A 23,721-nucleotide genomic window follows, 5' to 3' on the forward strand; every position below is an offset into this window, starting at 1 on the left:
ATCCAAGTAAAAACATTCTCAAAGCAGTGTAAAATGAAACTGAATGGTTGGATGGAATGGTTGGATGGAAGCCTTTGCTGCATTTACAATTTTAAATCCTTTTGCTTGCGACATTTGATACTTAACCAAGAATTATTGTCATCATTATTAATACTAATGTTTCTTTGATGTTGATTAAAAATATTAATATAGCAACTTAGCAGAAAGGGTTTATACATGATGGAAGAGTAAATGTTTTAGCTTAATTGGAAACTATTAAATTTGAAGTAAACAGGTTCATCTTGGATAATAAATTAGCACTCTTCAATTGGAATGAAGCAAGAACTGTTAAGAATTGCTGAATAAGGAAATACATTATCACTTCACACTCAGTATATAAATGTAAATAATCATCTGGCTGCACATTTTTTATAAGCACAATTCCTAATGTTAGATTGAGGCTCTTGCTTGCTGTGCTATTGCATTTGTTACAGAAAGAAATGGGTACTTGCTGGTGTTTGGTGGATTTTTCCTTCCCCCATTGTATTTCATGTATCCACCTTTTTTTGTAGCAATTATGCTAGTTGTATTTAAGACTTTTAAAATGTAGAATGGGCACCATGATCAAGGTTGTACCTAGAAATTCCATTGATGGTGCTAGGTAAATACTTTAATTAATAAAGACAACACACACACACTAGCACCAGAGCACTGAGCTATCATTTTTGGTAGATTTCATAACTGAGTGGTGCTGAGGCTTGGGAAGACTTGGCCTTTGAGAAATTTCTCTTCCAGATCTACCCTTCAGTTACTTCTCAGTAGGTAGACCTGTGGTCTGTCTACAGGTAGACATGGCTTCCAGACAGAAAGAAAATAACCAAAATATATATACAAAAATACAAAGCCAACAAGTTCTGCATTTGAAAATTACTGGAAACACAGAAATCCTAGAACACCTCCTGCCACACACATTAATGTACCCCAGATGGATGGGGTATAAATATTATTATTATTATTATTATTATTATTATTATTATTATTATTAAACCAATAGAGTTAAAACACTAAAGGAAATATCAGTTTGCAGTCAAACAAGACAAATGCAGAGAAAAATCTAAATGAAAAGAGGGCAACTCTCAGTAACCATTTACTAAGAGGGAAAATGCTCCAAGCAAAAAGGACAACTCCAAAATAGAGTTGTACAATTATAAAATTAAGCATTTCATTTTTGTATGTGTAATGTAACGGTGGGTGTTGATTACTGTTTTCATTGTTAACATAAGCAAAAAAGGAAGGAATGTCTTGCTGAAATAAATTTGCCTCACTTAGAGATTCCATGTAATACCCTCATTTTCTGCAGCAACTTACTCATGAAAGCAATATTTCACAGCTTGTGATACTGGTATATCAAGGTGGTGCCACACAGATTGCTCCAGTATTTAGTCATGGCCAACCTGGCCACCACCAGCAGGTGAACAATCAGGTGTTGGTCTTCAGGGTCTGCACCACATATGGAAATATGTATCCAGATTTTTGTTATGCAGCACTGAAGCCCTCAACTATTTCTCTGGCTCCTTGCAGCCCTTAATTAATTAATTTACTGCTGGAGTCACCTTCACAGCCTCTCTGAATTTCCTTAAACATACTCCCAACACACCAGGATAACAATACTGGACTATATTTCAGAGTTGTCATATATAACTCTGACTCATCCTTCCCACCAGCAAAATGACCAAAGCAACACTGAGATACTTAGCAGGGCTTATGTAATTGATGCGCTCTGTCACAGTCTTAATAATAATGGACTTTATCTGCATTGGCATGGTAATTTTTAAAATGTTTATAACCTCGGGCGAGGTGGGGGGAATCCACCCTCCATGAATAAAGCATGGAAATATGTTTTGTTGCCAGCATTTGTTTTTGGATGGACACACTACTGTCTAGTCACAGCGACACTAAATCCTAGATATCTGAATTTTGTTTGGGCAGCAACCACTTCTCTGCCAGGGAAGATCAACATTAAAAAAGCTTTAAAATGAGCCAGGAAGCTTGTGGGTGTGCCACTGTAAACTTTTTTGTGTGTGTAATTAGCTAGAGCAGTTCTCTTAAATATTAAGTCATAGCTGTGACTCGATCCATTGACTAAATCACTGAAGCTAATTTCTCACAAAACAAATGAGCAGATCAGTACCTGCACATTTCGTTTCTTAACTTGAGTTGAAGGAGGGCTGGCATATATAGCAGAAAACACTGTTTCCTAAGAGTGGCAAGAATTATATAATCCCTGTTACTTGCAGTTCGTGTCCTCAATGCTTATTGCTAATTATGCAGTATGAATGTTGCATGTATAACTAGTCTGAAGTATTCAAAAGGCAGTAGATGAGCAATTCGTAGGTAAATTGTTGATAAAAATGCAGAGATGCCTGTAAAATGTGCACGAAGTGCTAATGTGCTTCAACTGCCCTGGGATCTTTGGATAAAGGGCGGTATATAACTCAAATGAATAAATAAAACAAATAACTGATGATTTCTTCAATATTACAGGAAGCTCCACCACCAGGCTCCTATGATGTACAAAAATCATTTGAGAAATCACAGTGTAAAAGTGAATACATGGCTCCCCGAACTGCCACGGCTAAAAGGAAGCATACTTCTTTTCTCAGTGGCTCAATTAGGCACGGTATATGTGAGGCCAAGAAGGATATGCCAGGTAGGTCAATTGCATGCTTTCCACATATTTTTCAAAACTATAACTGCAAAATATTGCAAGAGCAGGGATATTGTGCATATCACTGCTTTTTTAGGCCTTGTGAGATCTCTGTATTACCACTGGTCACTTTGATTTAATAAGGAGGCATCTTTCATCCACACAAGGATTAATCTGAATATTTGTGGTTGTTGTACACTTCTTCAAGTGTCTGCAAACTTATTCTCCATGTCCGGAGAATAAGACTTTCCAGAATGGAATCTTTTGAGCAAAGATGGGAGCTGAAAAAAGGGAGATGAACTGGTGCTTTCTGGCAATTCAGCAGATAACTTTGTCAACTGTTAATGATATGAAAGGTATATGCTACTTTGTAAAGCAAGCTAGCCAAAAATATTAATCGATATTTACTTATTTTGTTACATTTTTATCCCATGTTTTAGCCAAAAGTTGGCTACTGAATATTGAAGCCACATTACAATATAACAATGAAAATTCAATACAGCAGTGAAAATAAAATTCAAGAAAACTCTCAGTATATACAACATTTGAAACCAATGCAAAATTAAGTTGCCAGGTCTACAAAGGAAAATACATTATAGGAAAAAAAATCCTTTAAAGTCAATAGATACAGTGGAAAGTTTGGGCAATGCTGATGTTGCTGAATGGAATTAAATGTTCTGTGTAGTATCTTATTAATCTTGTAAAAGTGTACTCTTAGCTTGACACTCTTCCCTTCACAAATACCTATTATAGTGTGTTACATTTCCCCCCCTAACACAGGCTGTAGTACAATAGCCTTATATTTCTTGATTAAAACCTAATTTGCAGGGACAAACTCAGTACTAGTAAGTCTGTCCTTGTTAATTTCATGTTGGCAGTTTTAGAAAACCATGAAACAATATTTTAAAGATGGTTTAAATCCTGCCTTACATTTGTGGCATATAAAACAAGAGCTCTTGTAATTTGACACATCTTGTCAAGGGCTGGGGTGGGAGGATTGAATCTGAATCTGATTCTAGGCTACCCTCCCTCCCAACAAGTACAGTGGAGATCTTGTGTATGGGAGTGTACACGCAGCTGATGGCGTCTGGATCAGGGCAGATTTATTCTTGGTGCTGTGAGACAACTGCATTACATAAAATTAAGTACGGCAATTGTATCAGCAGATGTTCATTTGTGTTTCATTAAAATTATAGTAGCCTAATACAAAAAAAATCACTTGTGCTAACTTAATGAAAGTATTATCAAATGATGTGGCTCTCATTATAAAGCAATATCTTCTCATAATTAAGTTTTCCTCTACAGTTTTGCAAATGGTTTTATGAGTTACTCCCACATGAAATGGAGAACCAGTTGTTAACACAGGAAGCCGCAATTGGCCAGAATCCAAGCGCTTGTTTGTTCTTATATGGCGGTTTGCGCCAGGGCAATTTTGGATTTCCTTCCCCATGGCAATTCTGTATTGCAAAGCAAAATGCCCTTGGTTTCAGAAGCAGTTTGCTTCGTGGCACAAGGGGCTGCTGATAAAGAAAAGAGTTTCAAGGCACAATCCTGTATGCACCTACTGAGATTAAGTCCCTCTGAATTTAGCATGGTTTACTCCTAGATTCATTGGACAAGAGATACTTGAGCATCATCATTTTTGTTAGCGCTTGGAATGCTCATTCACTCATTAGTTTAAAAAATACAGCCATGAAAAATATGTATTAATGTAAAAGCAGTGGAGGCAATCCTGCATTCAGAATTAGCACAGCTTGCTTCCCTGAACTCATCCATCACTATCTCTTGTACTGTATTTGGTAGGTGATATGAGACTTGTGCGCCACAGACTACTTCTCATGTGTTTGATGTTTAACAAATAATTAGTAATAATGTGAAGCAGTGCACTTCACCATAATTCATTCATTGCGTTAGTTACAAAAGCTACTGTTTGAATCACTGTCCCAAACTCATTATGTTTCTTGGCACATTCTCACAGGAAATTACTTTAGGTAACAAATAGAATTTATCTTCAAAATTAATTGGACAGATCACATAAAGGTAGTTGTGTCCACTTTTTCTATGACTTTGCCCAGTACCTTTTTGTATAAAAGTTATTGTAGTGTGAAAACTAATTATTTCTTCTATTTGCTTGTTGGCTTGTAGTATTACATTCCAAAATAGTTGGAAGTCTTTAAATCAAGACTGAGTTCTCAGGCTGAAAAAGTAAGAGTAAGCAGGTCAAATCCTACAGTCTTTGTGTACTTTCCCCCTTTTTCTTCTCCTTGTTACAGATGTATTCTCAGAAAATGTAGGACCAAAAGCTGGGGGTTTCTGCTATTCATAAAAACATATGGCATAATGAAAGTCATGTTAAGCAAAATTAAGTTGCTCTTAAAATGGAAAATTGTAAACATGGCCAAAGTTCTGAGTTATGGGGTTATTGATTGACACTAATTCTTACTGTGTGGTAGTCATATAATTTAATGTTGTAGTAATATATGCAGATATTGTTTAGATTTAAGCTGTTATCTTACAATTTTCTGTACTCATCTGCAGGTTAAATTAACTAAATCAGACACAGTTCTTGGTTTTCTGCTTCTTCTATGAGTAGTAGAATTATTATGAAAGGCATTAGCACATAGTGACTTAGCATAACTATCTGATAGTAGCTGATATAAAATAATAAAATTGAACTTTTTTTACCATACGCTGTGACTGTAGGCTTACTGAATATATTATATTTATCACCAAACCACAGCATTTTTCTGTTCCATATATTCATTTGAGAAAGAAATTATTGAGATACCAACATTTAAATTTGAATGTACCAGCTAGATGTTTTAAAATTTAAATCCAATTAGGGAGCTGCCAGGTTTACTGTAAGGGGGAGAAGGAAATGAAATATGGAGAGTCCAAAGAATCAATGCAACTCACATTTTAATCATAGAAGAAAGATGTCTGACACCCATGGCCTACAAACAAGGTTGTTAGATTTCTTTTCCTTGCCAGACTTTGTTATTGCTTTCATCCAGTCAAGATTCCGTTGTCCCTTATGTCCTCTTAAACTTCCATTGATTACATTTTATTTCAGTGTTGCTTATTTAAACATTATTTCCTATGGAAACATGTAACACATTCTACAGAAAATGTAAAATCAAAACATAAACATAGGAACTGCAGGTTACAATACCTAAATGGCACACAAATTATGTTGCTTCATGACGAAATGTCACAACTTGTGTTTGAGAAGGATCTATATTAATTCTGGGAAAAGGCAGTGCTATTTTTTGAGAAAAAGATGGTGCCAGAACTCACCATGCAACCTCCCTTGTTCTCTTATAATGGCAATGGCACCCACCTAGGAGGTGCCCAAACTGAGTTCCTGTGAGTTCCAGCTGAAAAAAGTCCAGGCAAAGTAGTTTAATTCTCTCTTTTTGTCACTGAAAAAAATGAGTAAATGAGATTACAGCATTGTAATTTAAATATATTTATATCATCAGATTGAAATTAAGTTGTGAATGTGTAGGTAATAACTTTCTGTTGTAGCAGAGAATTTCCAGTTTATAATAAATATATTGTCTCTTATTGCAAATAGAAAACATGAGCATTTCCCAGTGTGCTGGTATAACAGTAGACTTTCAAATAAAGACCAGCCTCTTTCCTTTAATTTCTAAAGAATTTATACCTAGCCTGAAGTGGTAGTAGGAAGTCTGCCATGGGATTTCTTTGAACTTACAGATCAGCCAGTTTATATAGCTGTCTTGAAGTAGCAGTTAAAGTGAGATAGAAACTTGACTTATTGGTAGATTGAGCGAAACTACTATCTAAGCCTGCTGTAGCTGCATTCATTCAGGGAGGCTGCAATTAACCCTGTGCTGAATAGCATTGTCTTCTGAAAAACAAGTTGGTATTGTGAGGATCCTTTCAGATCTCATCTGACCTATGGCAGCTACATTTTTTAAAAATCCCAAGAAACATTGTTGAGATACAAAATGCAGTCAGGATTCTTCTGGTAGGGAATTTGGTAGTGAACAGGCCAGAGCTAGAGTCCTACCTAGAGTAAGGTTACCAGATTTTTTTCACTGAATCTGGGGACACTTTTCAACTTCAATGGATTTTGTCAGGGAGCTGATTTGTAAATCCAGGGACTGCCCCCGGGAATTGGGGACATCTGGTAACCTTAATCCCTGTGGCATCCTTTCCCTGCATGCCCCACTCTCTCCTGCAATCCCACCCCCTAGGACAATTGATGTAGATGGCCCTATTAATCTAGCATTGCCCACCTGTCCCTCTCTGTCTCAAAACAAAACCCTTTGCATGGTTACCATGAATTTATGGAGAAATTTATGGGTAAAGCAAGTTAACAGTAAGTTCAGCAAGTGTATGGAACAGTGCCCTAATTCGAGATAGATAAAATTTGAGTAAGTATATATGAACATTTTATTGGACTTTTCTTTCTAGTTTGAAAGGTGAATGGAAGTAGTGTTGGTCTTACACAGGCTCCCTCAAACTCGGCCCTCCAGATGTTTGAGACTACAGTTCCCATCATCCCTGACCACTGGTCCTGCTAGCTAGGGATCATGGGAGTTGTAGGCCAAAACATCTGGAGGGCCAAGTTTGAGGAAGCCTGGTCTTACATGACCTTGTTTTGTTATTTTGTGCTGTGATGTAGGACTTTGTGAACTTACTAATTTATATTTTGCAAAGGTTGATTGGAGCACTGTGTGCAAGTATCTGTTGCATTTGTAGTACTGTACAGTTCTTTAAAAAGAATGCGCTTTAGGTTTCCCCCCCCCTTTCAAATTAAACGTAATGAGGCACATCAGCTATTAAAAGGATACTCTCCAGCTCCAGTGAGTTAAAAAATTAGCTGTTCTCTCAACATATTGCAAGGTGCATATAAAAACAGGCTAGTTTAGGAGAGCATATTAAAATCAGCCAGAGAGAAAAGCTTTGTTTTCCTTCACTTACTTGCTGTTGAGAGTTTGAAAGGTTCTATTACTGAAATGCTGGGAAGAAGGGTATAATTAAATTTGGGTTGGTACATAACATAAGAAGCTTCAGGCAAGTAAACTTCTGTCATCTGTGTTCTGCAGGCTGCGCCCTAATTCTGATATTATTAGTTCTCAAGCATCAGCTTCCTGGAGCAAAGTTTTTCACTGAGATTGCCTCCAACGTAATGGACTGGCTTTCATAAAAGGGTTTTCATCCCCTAGCATTTTAGAAGGGATACAAAAACATATTTGCAAATATAAATAATAATGATAATAATTTTGAACAGTCTTAGGATCAAGGCCAACACAGCAACTGCAGCAGCAAAAGTAAAGGCATTCGATTTGGGCTTGTAGCTATGGCTTCTGCTTTAGGTTTTTTAAAAAATCAATTTGTTGTCTCTTAATTAATTAACTTGTTGCTGTGCTTACAATTGATCCTGAGATGTAGAAAGGCAGGATGCAAATGTTGCAAATAATGTAATAAAAACAATATATTTAGTATGTTCCAATAGTGTTATTGAGATCTACCTACCAAGAAAAGGAATGATTCACTGTGTATTTAAATTCTAGCCCAGCCACACCTTATAGATAGATCAGTGGTTTGTTATAGTGTGTCAAGGGAAACCCTGGGATTCCCCATAAACTGAGTGTTGGTGGATAAGCTCCCTTGAAAAAACACAGCTGTCCATTAGCATCACTAATGTGATACTAATGCAGAATGTGCAGCTACAGACAACATTAGGCAAGGTCTAGGGCACACTCAGTGGAGATCTAACAGGTCAGCACTCTGTGACCTGGTTCACAAGTATGTTGGACTAGAAAAGTTTATCAGCCACATATCGATTTCTGTCCTCCTTTTTCTACACTTTCATCCTTGCACGTTCAGTTTCAGCACTTTTATCTTGTTAAACCATAGCTTCCCTTGCTGTCCTGGGCACTGCAATTAATTGCTGCTTATAAACCAGGATATAAAACCAGGATCTGGTGCCATCCTACAGTACAATTCTGTGGCATGTTTACTCAGAAGTTATACCTCATTTCACTTCTATAGGACTTAGTCCCAGGAATAGCACAGCTGACTTAGTCACTAAACCACAGCAGCTGTGGTTTGTATGGAACTACTTTTCTTTATCATTCACCTTTGAAACTTATTGTTAATGTAGGAGAGTTTACGTTCAGTTATGTTACAGGAGAAACTGAGTCATTGATTTTCATCTACGCAAATCTCTGCTTCTGCTCCCTGGTCAACTGGTATTTTGATTGCAGTGATACTGAAATGGGGAAATAGCAGCAGCAGCAGCAGCAGCAGCGAGAATTTCTCTTATTCCTCTTGCATTGCTTTATATGTGAAACAAACACCTTTGTTAGAGCAACAGAGATTATTCCAAACACAGCTGTCTTTTCTGCACATCGAAATAAATGTTAAGAAATTACTATTTCTCAGTGGTGGAGCAACTTCCCTTTGCTGCAGCAGTCTGAGCTAGTAAAAATGATGGAGCGTTGAAATTGAAGGTTAAGAAAATTTATGTACTAATATTGTGCACACAAAATGTTTAGATCCTGCATGCTGTTCTGTTTATTGTAGTGATTTCTTTTTATTGTAAAAATTCTTTTATTCCACTACCTACCCCATTTGGTCATCCCTGTGTCTTGTACTATTTCTCTTTTACTTCCAAGCACCATTTCCCATCAACCTATATGAGAATAGTTGAGGATACTCGTGGAGAAAGTTAGTGCTCTTTGTGAGAAACGACTGAGTGGAATTTGGCCCTAAACCATCCTGTTTTTAACTTGAGCTTCAAGGCTTCTTTTATTTGTTGCTGTGCCTCAATGCTCAGTTTAGCCAGTCTGATTTCAGAGTTACCACCAAGTGCAAACAAACCAACCAGCAAACAAAATTTGTCTGCATATTACTTTAATCCTTTGAACAAGGCCTTCATCTTAGTTTAATTGATTTTCCTTTCAGACAGCATTTCTCTGATGTCTGTCACTGTAACAACTACAGTCCTGTCTTTTTCACTGTGTTTTGTTTGGGAGTGGAACATTAGTCTTCCGGGACCTCTGCAATGGGTCCCAGTGCTTCCCTTTGACTACTGGTAAAGTAACTCTTAATATCAGAAGTGCATTTCTGCAGAAGCTTTTGGAGGCTTGAAGATCTCCAGACACTTGTTAGTAGGAATAGCAGGATCTGTAGGCCTCAAAGTAATTCAAATTGGCATGAGTAGAAACAACTGCCGGAGAAAGCAATTAGGGCTTGATCCTAGAGAACATTTTAAAACTCTGGCATGGTATTCCGTGCAGTGTTTTGTTTCTTTGAGGTCTTTTTTCTTAGCACGGAAGTAGTCTGGTGAAGTAATTTTAAAATGAGTGCTTTAATCTCTTGGGCCTGTTGGAGAACAAACTGCTCCATTTTTGGACTGCAGAAGTGTTAATTAAGTTCTGTCTTGCTACTATGATTTCAGCTGCCCCATCTGAACGACACATACGCACCATCACTGATGGCCAGTCCTCTCCTCTTTCTCTTAAGATTGTATTCAATCATCATGCCAGTGCAAAGAAAGCTGGAAGCACACACACTTTGTGCTTCTTGAGCCTCCATGTCCTCAAAACATGTAAAATAATTTTTGACAATTTGCACATTTTCATTTGATTTTTGATTTTAATTTCTTTAATCTGGTCAACTTGATGGTAAGGTAACAGTGTCTGGTTAGATGCTTCTGGGAAGGACATATTTGTCCCCTAGCAAATGGTATTCAGAGATACATAGCTTCTGAATGTGGAAGATCTGCTTAGCTATCATAGCTAATAACTATTGATAGGCTTGTCCTTTGCAATCTTGATTAATTCCCACACCTTCTAACAGTGCTGTAAGCTGTGCCAAGCCACATAACATTTAATTAGAAGAACAGAAAAGGTATATGCTGCATTCACTTTTCCAATTATATTTAACAAACATCATAATAAATGAATAGAATTGCTACTATTGATATTCTGGAAAGCTTTCTTCTGCTTGCTTCTGCCTCGTTGAAAAAGAAACCAATAGGAGCGCTGTAGCAGGGTGTAAACTATTTGCCAAGGAGATTATATGTATTTCAAGTTCCATCCAATACATTTTTGACAGCTCTAAAATTGTATTCACTACCAGCTATGGAAATGGTAGCATATAAAATCATAACCCCAGCTGTGCACGTGGAGAGATTACAGTGGTATAGCGAATCATTTTACTTTATTTATTATAAATGAAATTCAGTGTACAATATAGCCCCCTGAACTGCGTTTTCCAGTCAAGTTATTTTTTTAAGGATTAAATTAAATTCATTGCAGTGTACATGGATTCACAGATTGTGCCAGTTCCTAACTGTTTGAAATATATATCAGGACCTTTTTCTTAGTGCAGGAAAACAAAAAATGTTTATAAGACAGCTTTCCACCTCATTGCCTCTTTTCATAACAGTTCTCATATTTTAATGGCAAGACTTTATTGAAAACAAATGGAAGTAAATATATTTCATCAAATAAATAACACATTTTACAGAGAGGAACCAGCTCTGTGTAGGTGTGTGGGTGGTGTTGCAGCACTGTAATGAGATAACAAGCAGAACAGCTGTGTGGCTTATTGTTTTGCAAAAGGCTAGGAATGCATCACGACTTATCTTTTGTTAAGATTTATTTTGGCAGGAAAGTTAAGATGTTTGTGCAGGTGTGTGTGTGTGGAAGTGTGTATCTATATACTATGGTGTTGCATAATGCTAAGTCAAACTATGGTTTAGCGTGAATGCACTGTGAAGGAGATCACAGCCACTTTATTCCTCTCCAGCCCTTTTAGCTCAGTGCATTGCAGCAGCTAAGCCAAGGTTTGATTCTGTGTGTTGTTTCAACCAGGTTCATAGTTAAGTTCTCTCTTCCTTTACCGCAATCTGAAATGAAGAACAAATATTGGACTATATTGAAGGAAGACAGCATTAAGAGGGCTAGAACATGGGTCAGCAAACGAAGGCCTGCGGGCCGGATCAGGCCCAATTGCCTTCTAGATCTAGCCCGCGGATGGTCCGGGAATCCAGGCAGACGGCATAGTGTGTTCATGCATGATGGTTTTTGTGACTCAGCCCAGCTTGGGGGTCAAAAGTGAGGTGGGCTGCTGCTTGAGACAAGCCCCTTTATCGTCCGCCACTTGCGCATGTGCAGCAATGTTGGGGTTGGTCCCAATAAGGGTTTTTGCCAAAAATGTGGGTCATAATCATGGCAACATATAGTCCGCCCCCCCCCCAAAGTTCAGAGGGACAGTGGACTGGCCCCCTGCTGAAAAAGTTTGCTGACCCCTGGGCTAGAATCATAGTGTAGAGTTGGAAGGGAGGGTTGTATAGTTTAGCCCCCTGCAATGCAAGAATCTCAGCTAAAGCATCCGTGGCAGATGGCCATCCAACCTCTGCTTAAAAACCTCCAAGTGTTTGTGGGATTGCTTGGGATTAGAGACACTGCTTGGTGTGGAGCTGGCTTCAGACACCAGGCCCATTGGCAGACCCTCTGTGTTACAAATATGTCTGCAAACAAGACATGAAGGCTGGCAACATCACCCCCACCATGCGACAATTGGTTGCAGGCGGTCACAGTGCCTGAATACAGACAGTCAGGTCATGTATCCACAGTAGTGACCAGAAAAGGGATGGCCGCTGGGAGAAGTGCAGGGAGAAGAAACGCCATGGTGCATCTGCAGCAGCACAACTGGATGCCTTCATCGGCTCCAGCTGCAAGAAAACATGTCTCTACTGTATTGGTCTCTACAGCCACAGCTGCCAGACAATCCTTCCCACCCCACCATTTTAGCTTTTTAAAAACATTCTCTGGTCCCACCTTGTAATTTGAAGAATGGTGAAATCAAATGCTTTGAATGGTGCCCAGAGACACACTGGAGAACTTTGACCATCTAGTAGTAACCCTCACGAATTCACTCTTCTCTTATTCTCTGATGAGTCAATAGATATGCCTTAAACATTTCCCTAGTAGCATACAACTGTTTAAACACTATTAAAATCTTCCTTTTCAAGCAGTCAGTTTTAAATCCATGACATGACTTTGTCCTTGCTCACTCATTTATTTTTAACTTATTTTTTCTGAATTCCCCAGAAATCAGGAAAATAAATATGCAAGAATATACTGATTTATCTCTAGGAACTCTTAGAAAAGTCTTCCTACTTGTTGTGCCCCCCCACCCCCGTTCTTTTGGCTGGAAATGGATTATGTTTTGTTCCAGGCAAATATTTTGTTGCCTGCTGCAGTATCTTTGCAATGTTCATTTATTTCTCCTTCTGCAAAAGCATGTTTTAATCTAAGATCAGGAAGCTCAGTGCAGACTCTGAACACTTGAAACGCATGATTTATGTTATATAAAACATATTTTACAGAAGATTATCCTTTTTTGAGGGGAACAAAAAAGTGAAAAATTAGAATAAAAATTCTCAAAACTTGCAGGCAGTAAGTATACAATACTTCTGATACATTTTCTTTTTTGTTGTGTAGCATTGCTGTTTACAGCAATAAAGAATAAAAAGATTATTTATCTCAAAGGTTATTTTTACTTGTTTGGCAGCCTATTTGGAACTGATTGCATGAATTGAGAAATTGAAAAGCATAGTTTCTGTCCTATGAAGCATAGTGCTGTCTCTTGCATATGATCAAGGATAAAACATCAGTTGAATAATATTAGTTCTTTCTGATATCTATAGTAAACGACAAAACAAGTTTTAGGGAAAACAACTTTATTTCTATGGTGCCATCAGTGTGTGCACTGTGGTGTATGGCAGAGGACAGCTTGCTGTTCCATGGGGTTTATAATCTAAAATTTGACATAGGGAAGATAAGGAAACGAAAAAGAGGTAACTATTTCAGTTACACATATTCAGGCTTAGTTATAGTAGGGGATTGGGCCAAATATTTCACAGAAAATATGGATTTTGAGGAGGGACTTAAACCAAGTAGCATCACAGGGATGTTCCATGAGACAGAAGGGGCAGGAAGGGAGAACAGTGGAGTTGTTTAAAGGGCAGAGGCCCTTTGAGTGACTGATGTCATGGACATGTGGGGGTATGCATACCCCTAAACATTTTGTCTAAGTTTGGCCTCATTGAGGGGCAATATGAGTAGGAAAATGAGAGTACCCCTAAACATTTTTTAAAAGAAAAATAGCACTGCTTAATACCCAGAGGCCATGCAAACAACCCAAAATGTCAGCCTTTTTCTTTCTATTTCTTCTGCTCCTTTGTGATTTGTCTGTGAAGTAAAATACCCTTTGCATCTCATCACCAGAAGAATTGAAGACACGTAACTTTAAATGTTGAGGGTCAGTTCCATCATGACTAATTTTCCTATGCGCATATTGCTCCATGAATGAAATGGCAAGTAAACCATTTAAAACTTGTGCAATAAACACAGTAATCTAAATGGGATGTTAAGTAAGAGAGCCAGTGTGGTGTAGACTTGTTATCTGGGGAACCGGGTTCGCGTCTCCGCTCCTCCACATGCAGCTGCTGGGTGACCTTGGGCTAGTCACACTTCTCTGAAGTCTCTCAGCCCCACTCACCTCACAGAGTGTTTGTTGTGAGGGAGGAAGGGAAAGGAGAATGTTAGCCGCTTTGAGACTCCTTCGGGTAGTGAAAAGCGGGATATCAAATCCAAACTCTTCTTCTCTTCTTCTTCTTCTTCTTCTTCATCTTCATGTGTCACTGCAGCCACATCAGACATCTCGTAACAATGGGCCCCGTTGGTGCATGAGCTTTAACTGTGCAGATGCCCTTCTGACCACTGCAGAAGCCTGGGCATCCAGGCTCAGAGCTGAATCCAGGATCACACCAAAATTGGGAACCTATGTCTTCAGGGAGAGCCTTACCTCATCCAGCACAGGCGCAATCCTTATCTCCTGTTCTGCCTTCCAACTGACCAAGAGCACCTCTGTCTTGTCTGAATTAAGTTTCAGTTTGTTCACACTCAAGTTGTAGGCTACCTTCTCAAACATTGTACTAGTTTCACAAATGTTGTGGGGCAGGGCCAGTGATGCTTGTGATGTTGAATGTAAAGCTGGTGGGGCAGCCCTCCTTCCTACTTTGGGTGTGCTCATTGGAGGGGCATTCATTGTTCAAAACTTCCCATGTGCAAAATTGCATGAACATTAATGTTATATACAAGAATATGTTCACAGTTCCAGCATGTCCGCCTTCTTTGAGACCCCATTCCATTCCCTTCTATCTCCTGGTTTCACATCTCTTATTCCCCGCAACCCCACATCACAATAGATACACCACTAAGCATGTTCAGTCCTCATTTACCTGTTTTGGATTTTAATTTTTTTATTTTGCTCCCTTTGATTTTTTTCTATCCCTAAAGAATTTTTGTACTTGTGCAAACCTCAGAGTTTCCCCACACTTGTATATCAGTAGCTCAGTTTGGGTTGCATAGCCATCTTAACTCGGCAATCGAGTTTGCTATATCTTATTATTATATTTTGGTAAGAAGAATTTAGTGCATGCTAGTTGTTCATTTTGCAGAAATCACTTTTCTTCCTCCCTGCAAAGCTTGCTTGCTAGCTTGCATATCAAGATTTATCTGATACCCTCTGAAAAAAAGGAAGTACCGGTATTTATTTATTTTAGTGATATGCTAATTGCAAGGTTTCTTTAGAAGTTTTTTGCCTCAGAATTGATTTGTTGGCACAGGAAGATAAGACCCCCATTTTTCTGTGTATTTGTCTACTGGCTGCTCTTATGCAGTCTTAGAATAAATATGAAATCATTTCAAAGTCATTGTTAGAAATAACATCAGAATACATTTGCATTGTCAGATCAAATGAAGACCACAGTGGAAAGTGCAGCTGCACTTATAATCAAATGATTACTGCAGCAGGGTTCAATATTGTCTGCAGCAGAGAAAACTAAGAGGGCATTATTTCTAAGAATTTAAATGTGACATCAAAGCCAGTGAAACAAAGATCGTGAGGGGGGTGTGCATATTCTGGAAATGGAAAAAATGTCTTTTCAAAGAAAGAAACACTGAAGTTATTGGTTGTATTGAAAAGAAAATGGGTAGGCAGAGTTATTAAAATATACTTTTAATAAGTTAAACTGAAAAAGAGAAAGAACTGAAAAAGTCTTGCTGTGAAAACTTACAGATACATATTTTATGCAGTCTAAGAAGTTTTAGCTGCTTGCAATTTTCTGATAACTTGTGACAATTTTTACAGTTTCATGAATCTATTTTAAGCATTAAAACAATGCACAAAATTCAGCTCTATTTAGCTTCACTCCTATCAGTGGTAAGAAGTACCATATAAATATATATTACTCTGCTTTATATCATCAGTCCCAAATTCTGCAAAGATCTGCATATTTTAAACACAGTGCATTGAAAACAGCCCAACTTTTCCTAGCAGTGGATTTTTTTTTGCTCCTAACCATTTTCTGCTCCTAACCACTATGTGTCATCTGACCTTAGTAACGGAGATAGCAAGCTGCATCTAGTCACAAAGGTTTATACTTAATGTAGTATATTAACACTAAATGCCACTGAAAATTTCAGAAATATTTTTGCATATGTAAGCATAGAGACAATGAAAATGCTTCTAAATGTAGATGCTGGCATGTGTATCTATTCTATAGATTTGGAGAGGATAAAGGAGTACTGAGATTATGCCAAACTCCATATAGAACTGCTGGAGTTTGCCCTAAAGAAAGCTGCTCTCTCTTGTGATGTATTTGTACAAGCTTGTCCAAAGGCGTATAAAGCACTTTGGATATTTGATTACCTTGCATCCATTCTGATAGCAGATAGTCAAGCCATCTCCATCAGCTCTAGAAAGTCAGTCATGCTTTTGCCAACATAATTCTACAGCAGAAATGGATGCTATAACCAGCCATTTGCAATGCAGTAACTAATCAGCCGTTTATTTATAAATGCTGCAACATAAAAGCATAGAGTTTTCAAATCTGAAGGGGAGCCTTTGGGGGGCAAATTTTGGATGGTATTCCTGGTCATTAGCTTCATCTAATCCAGCAGTTCTGACTGCCAGGCAAATTATCCAACCTTTCTGTGCAAGTTCCATTGCCTTGAGAAATAGAATTTTTATTACAATGATAGCCTGTTTGTTCTTGAACATCACAAATTGCTGGTATGCTTTCTGTATGCTGGATGAGCAGGCTAGTGTTCTAAGGTGTCACAGTCTGAGTTTGAGTTAAGAATTAACATTGTGAAGATCAAGATAATGCTTCTCTGTTGACATACAGTAGAAGTGAGCAAAGAGAACTATGACAAGGTGGTAGTGGTACGTAGATACTTGAGTCAGCATAGGGTTAACAGTAAAAATAAGCAACATTAATGAAGAGCACTTGTCCATTGTGTAGAGCAGCCTTTCCCAATCTGGCGCCCTTCATATGTTTTGGGCTACAGTTCCCAACAACAGAACAGAACAGAACAGTTGTGTTGGTTATAGCTGATGGGTGCGGTGGTACAAAATATATAGATGGTGTGAGGTGGAGAAAGCTAATAGAGATATTGGTGGTTGAGGTTTCTTTGAATTTATGTGCGATCCATGGCCACTCATTTGATGAGGTATTCACATCATGTAGGTCTTCTCATAGTTTCTCATGTATTTGGGACAAAACGACTATTTTATGAGCAGTGAAAGATATACTGTGCTTCATTGAGGATAACTGGACCATTGTATGATTCCTGATGCCATTTGGCCATACATCAGGCCATGACAATAATTTATCAGCTATATCAATAGCCACAGAACATTAATTTTTTTTGACAGTCTGCTCTTCTACAGTTTTACCATTAGAGGTGTGGTTCCTGTAACTTACTTTGGTAACAAAGACACATAGCCAGTCAGTGGCTAGAGAAGAATCAGCATTGGTTGTAATGCTGTACAACACAGTCACACAAAATCTGTTCTCCAAAGCTTACAGTAAAACTCTAAACAATAATTGAATGTGTCTAATTGAATATCCCAGTCAATAACTTCTGTGAGGAGTCAGTATCAATAGTAGAACAGATGACTAATCAAAAACATTTTCCTATGCTACATCTGTGCCTACTGTCAAAGAATTGCTGAAGCATTTCAGTGATCAGTGCTAAAATTTCATACTTCAGATGCTAGACTATACTCTGCTGTTAAGGAAAATTGCCAGCTAAAAATTAAGGTATATTCAGTTGATATCAGATGAGAGACTGCAAAAATGGAATAACTAGGAATGGAGTAATAGCTTCAAAATGAGTAGTAGTGTGGGAATCAATAATGTTTTCAATTTTCAAATTAAAAAAGAGAAGCAGGTTTTCAATTTTTTTTTCTTAAATCTGGATAATTGTTCAATCATTTTGAGCTTTGCTTATAAGTATTAAACAGTATTACAGAATACCACTTTAGGATGCCTCCTCTACTATTTAAACCTGTCTGATGCCCTACCATGATTTCTTTCCTTTAGCAATTCTTATAAATCCAGGAAAACTAATGAAGCAAGGTAAAGTGGAAAAGTATCAGTTCATTAAAAAATCAATGCACGTGTCCTTGATGTCCCACCTGCAACAGTTTGGTCACATCCACATCATAATTTCTCTAAAGAATCTTGAAAACTGTAGCTGGTTAAGGGTGCTGGGAATCGTAGTTCTGTGAGGGGACAACTGTCTATAGCAGGCTTCCTCAACCTCAGCCCTCCAGATGTTTTGAGACTACAATTCCCATCATCCCTGACCCAGAGTTATCTAGTGATGCCGAGTGTATAACATTGGACCTTCTGTATGCAGTGCAGGTTCTCCACCATTGAGCTCTGGAGCTTTGTAAGGTTCTTTTCTTGTCTTCTGTGCTCCAATTATTTAACGGTGTACAAAATGCATACATTTGTCATGATTTCCTTCCTTGTTTGGATTGATGCTTACATTGCATACTGTAAATTTCCCTCTGTTACTGCCCAGTTTGCTCAGGGCATGTGGTTCAGTTAACTGGGGTGTAGGACAAAATCTAGCCCTGAACTCTGTGACTGGCAAACAATACCTGTGTTTGCATTCCTGCTTGTTTGCATTATGAGGACAATCTTCAGTGAGCCTTAGGTGTATGCATTCCCTCCTCCCCTGCCAGCAAGGCCACCAGGAGGAGACCAGAAGCTTCCTCTTCTATTTTAGGTATACCACAGTTTAGCATCACATCCAAACCTTAATCTGTGGTTAGTTTTTATATTTTATTGAAGGAAGCCAACTTAATGTTCAGGTTGGCGTGCCACAACAATTCGTGGTTAATATAAAGTGGAAATGAATATATTCTCATGGCTGTGCTGGAGGGGGAGCTACAACCCCCACTCTGGCTGCAGCATGGTTGTTTTTTGTTTTTGTTTTAAACCTAAACCATAGTTGAGTGTCAAGTGCAAACAGCCTGTAAAAAAATCTATGTTGGGTCATTTCAGATATTAGCCTAGTCTTCTGCCCTTGTTTCGTAGAGCAGTAACTTCTGCCTTCTGCACATCAAGTTGTATCTCCAACCCTAACTGTGGCTCAAGCACCCAGCTATAGTAGATGGCCTCCACAATACACCCCAGGCCTAGATTCAGCCTTAAATCTGTTATACATCTCAGCCTGACAACATAACATCTCATGTATGACACAAGTACTCTATGCTTACTACTGGAGCCAAGTAAGGCCAATTTGTGTAAGTCTTTTCAGATTTAAAAATCAAAAATGTTTTGGGAGATTGTGCAAATCAATATATGACCTTAGGTATGAAGTATCTGATTTGCTTGGTTGGGCAGGCAGCTGTTTCTTCAACAGAGTTTCCATAGAAGGCAGGATATAGGTGCAATAAATAAGGGGTGCTGAACGTTAGGTCTGGGGACCAAATATGGTCTTCCATACCTCTCTGAGACCCTTGGGACTCTCCCCATGTCATAGAATCATAGAATCATAGAGTTGGAAGAGACCACAAGGGCCATCCAGTCCAACCCCCTGCCAAGCAGGAAACACCATCAAAGCATTCCTGACAGATGGCTGTCAAGCCTCTGCTTAAAGACCTCCAAAGAGGTCCCTTTGACCATACTGATTTTTTCCCTCTGTCTTGGATAGCTGTGCATTTATCAATTCTTACATCTCTTTACCAGATTTATTCAAGAAATCCAAAGCAGACATCTGAATTAGTTTAAAACACGTGAGACCTTACGGGATGTGCATGCAGGGTGGCGGCCTTAAACCAGTTTGTGATGTGAATGTAAAACCTACATTGCTCAGAAGAATGTGCTCTTGAATTACAAATACCTCTCTTGGTTTTCTGTTCTGTATTAACAGTGGTCACACAAAGGGCACAAGAAAGACTTGGGGGGGGGTTAAGCTTTGTCTATGAAAATGCACTTAGTGTTGACAAGTGCCCTTATGGTTGGGTGGGATGTGAGTTCATTTGATCTTAGTTCAAGGGGAGACATCGGAGAAACACATTTGTGGGTGTGTTAAGGATAAAAGATCAGCCTTTCCCTACAAAGCATCCCTTTCTAGCAGAAGTATAAATGGGTTAGTTGGCTCAGTTCTGCCGCGAGATGTAGCTGTACTCTCTAATAGTGCCAATAAAGTCAAAAGGTTTTTAGGGAATATGGGAGAATGTGATCAATGCAAAGGACATGGAAGGGGTGCATTCCCTTTAGGGTTTTACAATATATTGCTTGAACTAAAAATAACCCATAATTGTATAGGTTGCTTAGTATGAACTTAAATGTGCTGTAATTGCTTTTTACTGATATGATTTTGATTTATTATACCCATTAGAGACACTTTCCTGTTCCCTTGTTTCATGTTTTTGCAAATTAGGCGCTGAAAGTAGAGTCACCGGCAGTTCAAATTTTGGCTGAGAGCAGTTTTGGCAAAAGCCCCACTTTTGGAGTGTCCAGATGATTTCATAATTCATGTAGGCAGACAGTGAAGCTATGTTTTTAAAGGTCCCTTTCATCCTATCCTGGCTACTGATATGATTGTCCTTTGTAAGACTTAATCTATAATTTCTTACAGAGCAGTTCTTCAAGTGCTCCTTCAGAATGATCCAGGAGGGGAGACACTTGGCAATTCTTCCTTTAAGAAATTGTCCCTTTAAAAAAAAATGCAATGCCAATGTTGCACGTGTGTGGGAATTACAGCATCTTGGCCTAGATGTCTTACAGGCTGTATCCAAAAGCAGAACATTCCTTAACTATCATAAGTGCCAGAGATGTTTTCATACTGTCTAAAAACCAACAGCCCCACTTTGAAGTGGGCATTGGCATCCAAAGCTGTTGTATTAGCAAAGTTGTTATGTGCTCATTATGATCCATTTTGGAACAGCTCCAATTTCTGGACTGTCTTCAAAGGAAGCCTGATATAGATTTATTTACAATATTTGATCTACGCAGATATAAAAGGATTTATTCACAGCCGCAATCTCCTTGTCCTTAAGGATGATGTTGTTAAAACAAAATAAAATAATAAAATAAATCCTTCCAGTAGCAGCTTAGAGACCAACTAAGTTTGTTCTTGGTATGAGCTTTCGTGTGCTTGCACACTTCTTCTTTTTCTTTTTCTTCTTCTTCTTCTTGTTGTTGATAATATAATAATAATAATAATAATAATAATAAATAAGCCTCCCATCTGACTGGGTTGCCTCTGGGTGGCTTCCAACAAAATATTAAAAGCTTCCCTGTACAGGGCTGCTTTCAGATTTTTTATAAAAGTCAGATAGATGTTTATTTCCTTCACTTTTGATGGGAGGGCATTCCACTACCGAGAAGGCCCTCTGCACAGTTCCCTGTAACCTCACAATGAGAGAACCACCAGAAGGCCATCGGAGCTGATCCTTAGTGTTAGGGCTGAATGCTGTGGGTGGAGACGCTCCTTTGGGTATACAGGGCCAAAGCCATATTGAGAGTCAATGTAGATCTTACAGAACTGGTGTTATGTGGTCCTGGCGGCTACTCTCAGTCACCAGTCTGGCAACCACATTCTGAATTAATTGTAGTTTCAGAGTCATCTTCAAAGGTAGCCAGCCCCATGTAGAGTGCATTGCAATAGTCTAAATGAGAGATAACAGGAGCATGCACCACTCTGGTGAGGCAGTACACAAGCAGACAGGATCTCAGCTGACGTACCGGATGGAGCTAGTAGACAGCTGCCCAGGACACAGAATTGACCTGCGCCTCCATTGATTGACTCCCAGCTGCACACCTCGTTCTTTAGAGCACATTTACCCCATTCAGGAGCAGGGAATTCCCCATACTTTCCCGTTAATCAAATGGGTGAATTGAATGTAGCTGAAAAGGTACACCCAGCCAAAACAGCCTTGAAGCAGTAAAACCAGTTTCTTGTAGTAAGCAAGGTGGTGTGTCTGCTCTGCCAAAAGAAGCATGACACTCATTTCAAAGTGGAAGAGTTGCCTTCCTGGGAAGAATGAATCATCAGTTGCCATTACACACTTTTTAACAGGGCGTCACCTTATTAACTCTCATTCTGTCCATTGCAGTATTCAGAGCTGATTCTGAACTGAGACCACTGTGTTTGGTTCAGCTGAGAATGACAAATAGAGCTGGTTGGTATCAGCATGTTGCTGACACTGGACGATCTAGCTTGCAGACAATCTCGCCCAGCGGTGTCGTATCAAGATTTCAAAAAGGAAAAAAAAAAGTCTTCTGAAACGTTAAATGCTAACAAATTCAGGGGCTTAAACCACAGTACACCTCATGAGGCGCATGAAGTATAACCCTGAATTGGCAAGCACATGTGACACAAGAGCGATGTGTGTAGAGGGGTGAAATCAGAGAGAAATGCAATGCAAAAAGAACAGACTGACGATTACATGGAAGCACAACTGTCTTTTGTTTTCATCATTTCATCTCTCACCACATTCCTCCATATACCATCCTTACCATGTAGATTACAGTTTATGCGTCTGATGAAGTGGACTGTGGCCCACAAAACCTTATGCCATAACAAATTTGTTAGATTCTAAGCTTCCATAAGAGTCTTCATTTTTGCTGCAACAAACAAACACGGCCATCCTTCTGGATAAAAATAGGTAATAGTATTAGGAACAGAACATCCTGCTGGATTAAAAAAAACCACGTATTGTATTTTTGAAACTTCCAGCCTTGCTTTCCCCCCCCCAGCTGGCCAGAACATGAATAGCAGTAACAGTTGAGAGTCCAGAAAGGACAGAGTAGAAAGGAAGTGCAGGATTGAGGGGAACACAGAGCCCTGGTCTAGTTCTATGTGAAAGAGATAGAACTGTGACATTGGTGACTGGGAGACAATTAGCCAACAAATTTCCCAGTTGTCTATCATTGGTTTAAAACAGATATGTTCCATCTCTCAGCTCAGCAATGCCTGAGGTGACAAAGTAGAAAAGTTCCATAAAATAAATAAAATATGAAGACATTGCAAAATTATGATTTAAACCAAATTAATTCTCTGCTGAAACTCAAACAGTTAAAACACTACCTGTTGCTATTTAAATGTTTATCACACTTCTGCCCCCAGAGGAGGCTACATTTTCAAAAGGCACTTAATTGGCCTTATTTGCATGTAACACAAAGCCAAACTGTGGCTTAGTATGAACACAAGTGCTCTCAGAAAGGGCTTGCACCCTTTCTGCACTTCTCCAAGTTCTTTAGCTCAAGACAGCAGTGAAGCTAGTGAGTTGTCTGAATTCTGGATTGTAGTTAACCTCCTTAAGCATGAACCTGCAATCACAGGGCAGACCTTTACTACTGATCATGGTTAAGAAAAGAGACTTTAATTATCTTGGGTTTGGATGACACAATAAGCAAAACGATGGCCTAGCTGCTGTGCCACGTTGAGCTAAAAAGTCTGGGGAGCAGCAAAGCAGGTGTGAGTCGCTCTCTGCAACCAGCATATTTGTGCAGTCCTGCTAAGCCATTGCTTAGGTCATGCAATCTACATCACTGTCGTCAAGCAGTCTTCTCAGCAACATGGGGAGCACTTTCCTTGAAATGTGTAACCCTGTCTTTGCATAATGTAATAGCCCACACTGGCAGTGATTATTCTAGGTCAGGGGTCAGC

The 23,721-nt window shown here is 38.9% G+C and overlaps 1 protein-coding gene across 1 annotated transcript in view; it reads left to right on the plus strand.

Annotated features, from left to right (window-relative positions):
• STPG2 (sperm tail PG-rich repeat containing 2) overlaps positions 1–23,721 on the plus strand; it is a 197,339-nt gene that overhangs the window by 67,461 nt on the left and 106,157 nt on the right. The window contains 1 exon segment of the mRNA XM_033160622.1: positions 2,524–2,689. Within this exon segment, the coding sequence (XP_033016513.1) occupies positions 2,524–2,689 (166 nt within the window).

Source organism: Lacerta agilis, chromosome 9 (genome assembly GCF_009819535.1).
Source record: "Lacerta agilis isolate rLacAgi1 chromosome 9, rLacAgi1.pri, whole genome shotgun sequence".
Lineage (NCBI taxonomy): Eukaryota > Metazoa > Chordata > Lepidosauria > Squamata > Lacertidae > Lacerta > Lacerta agilis.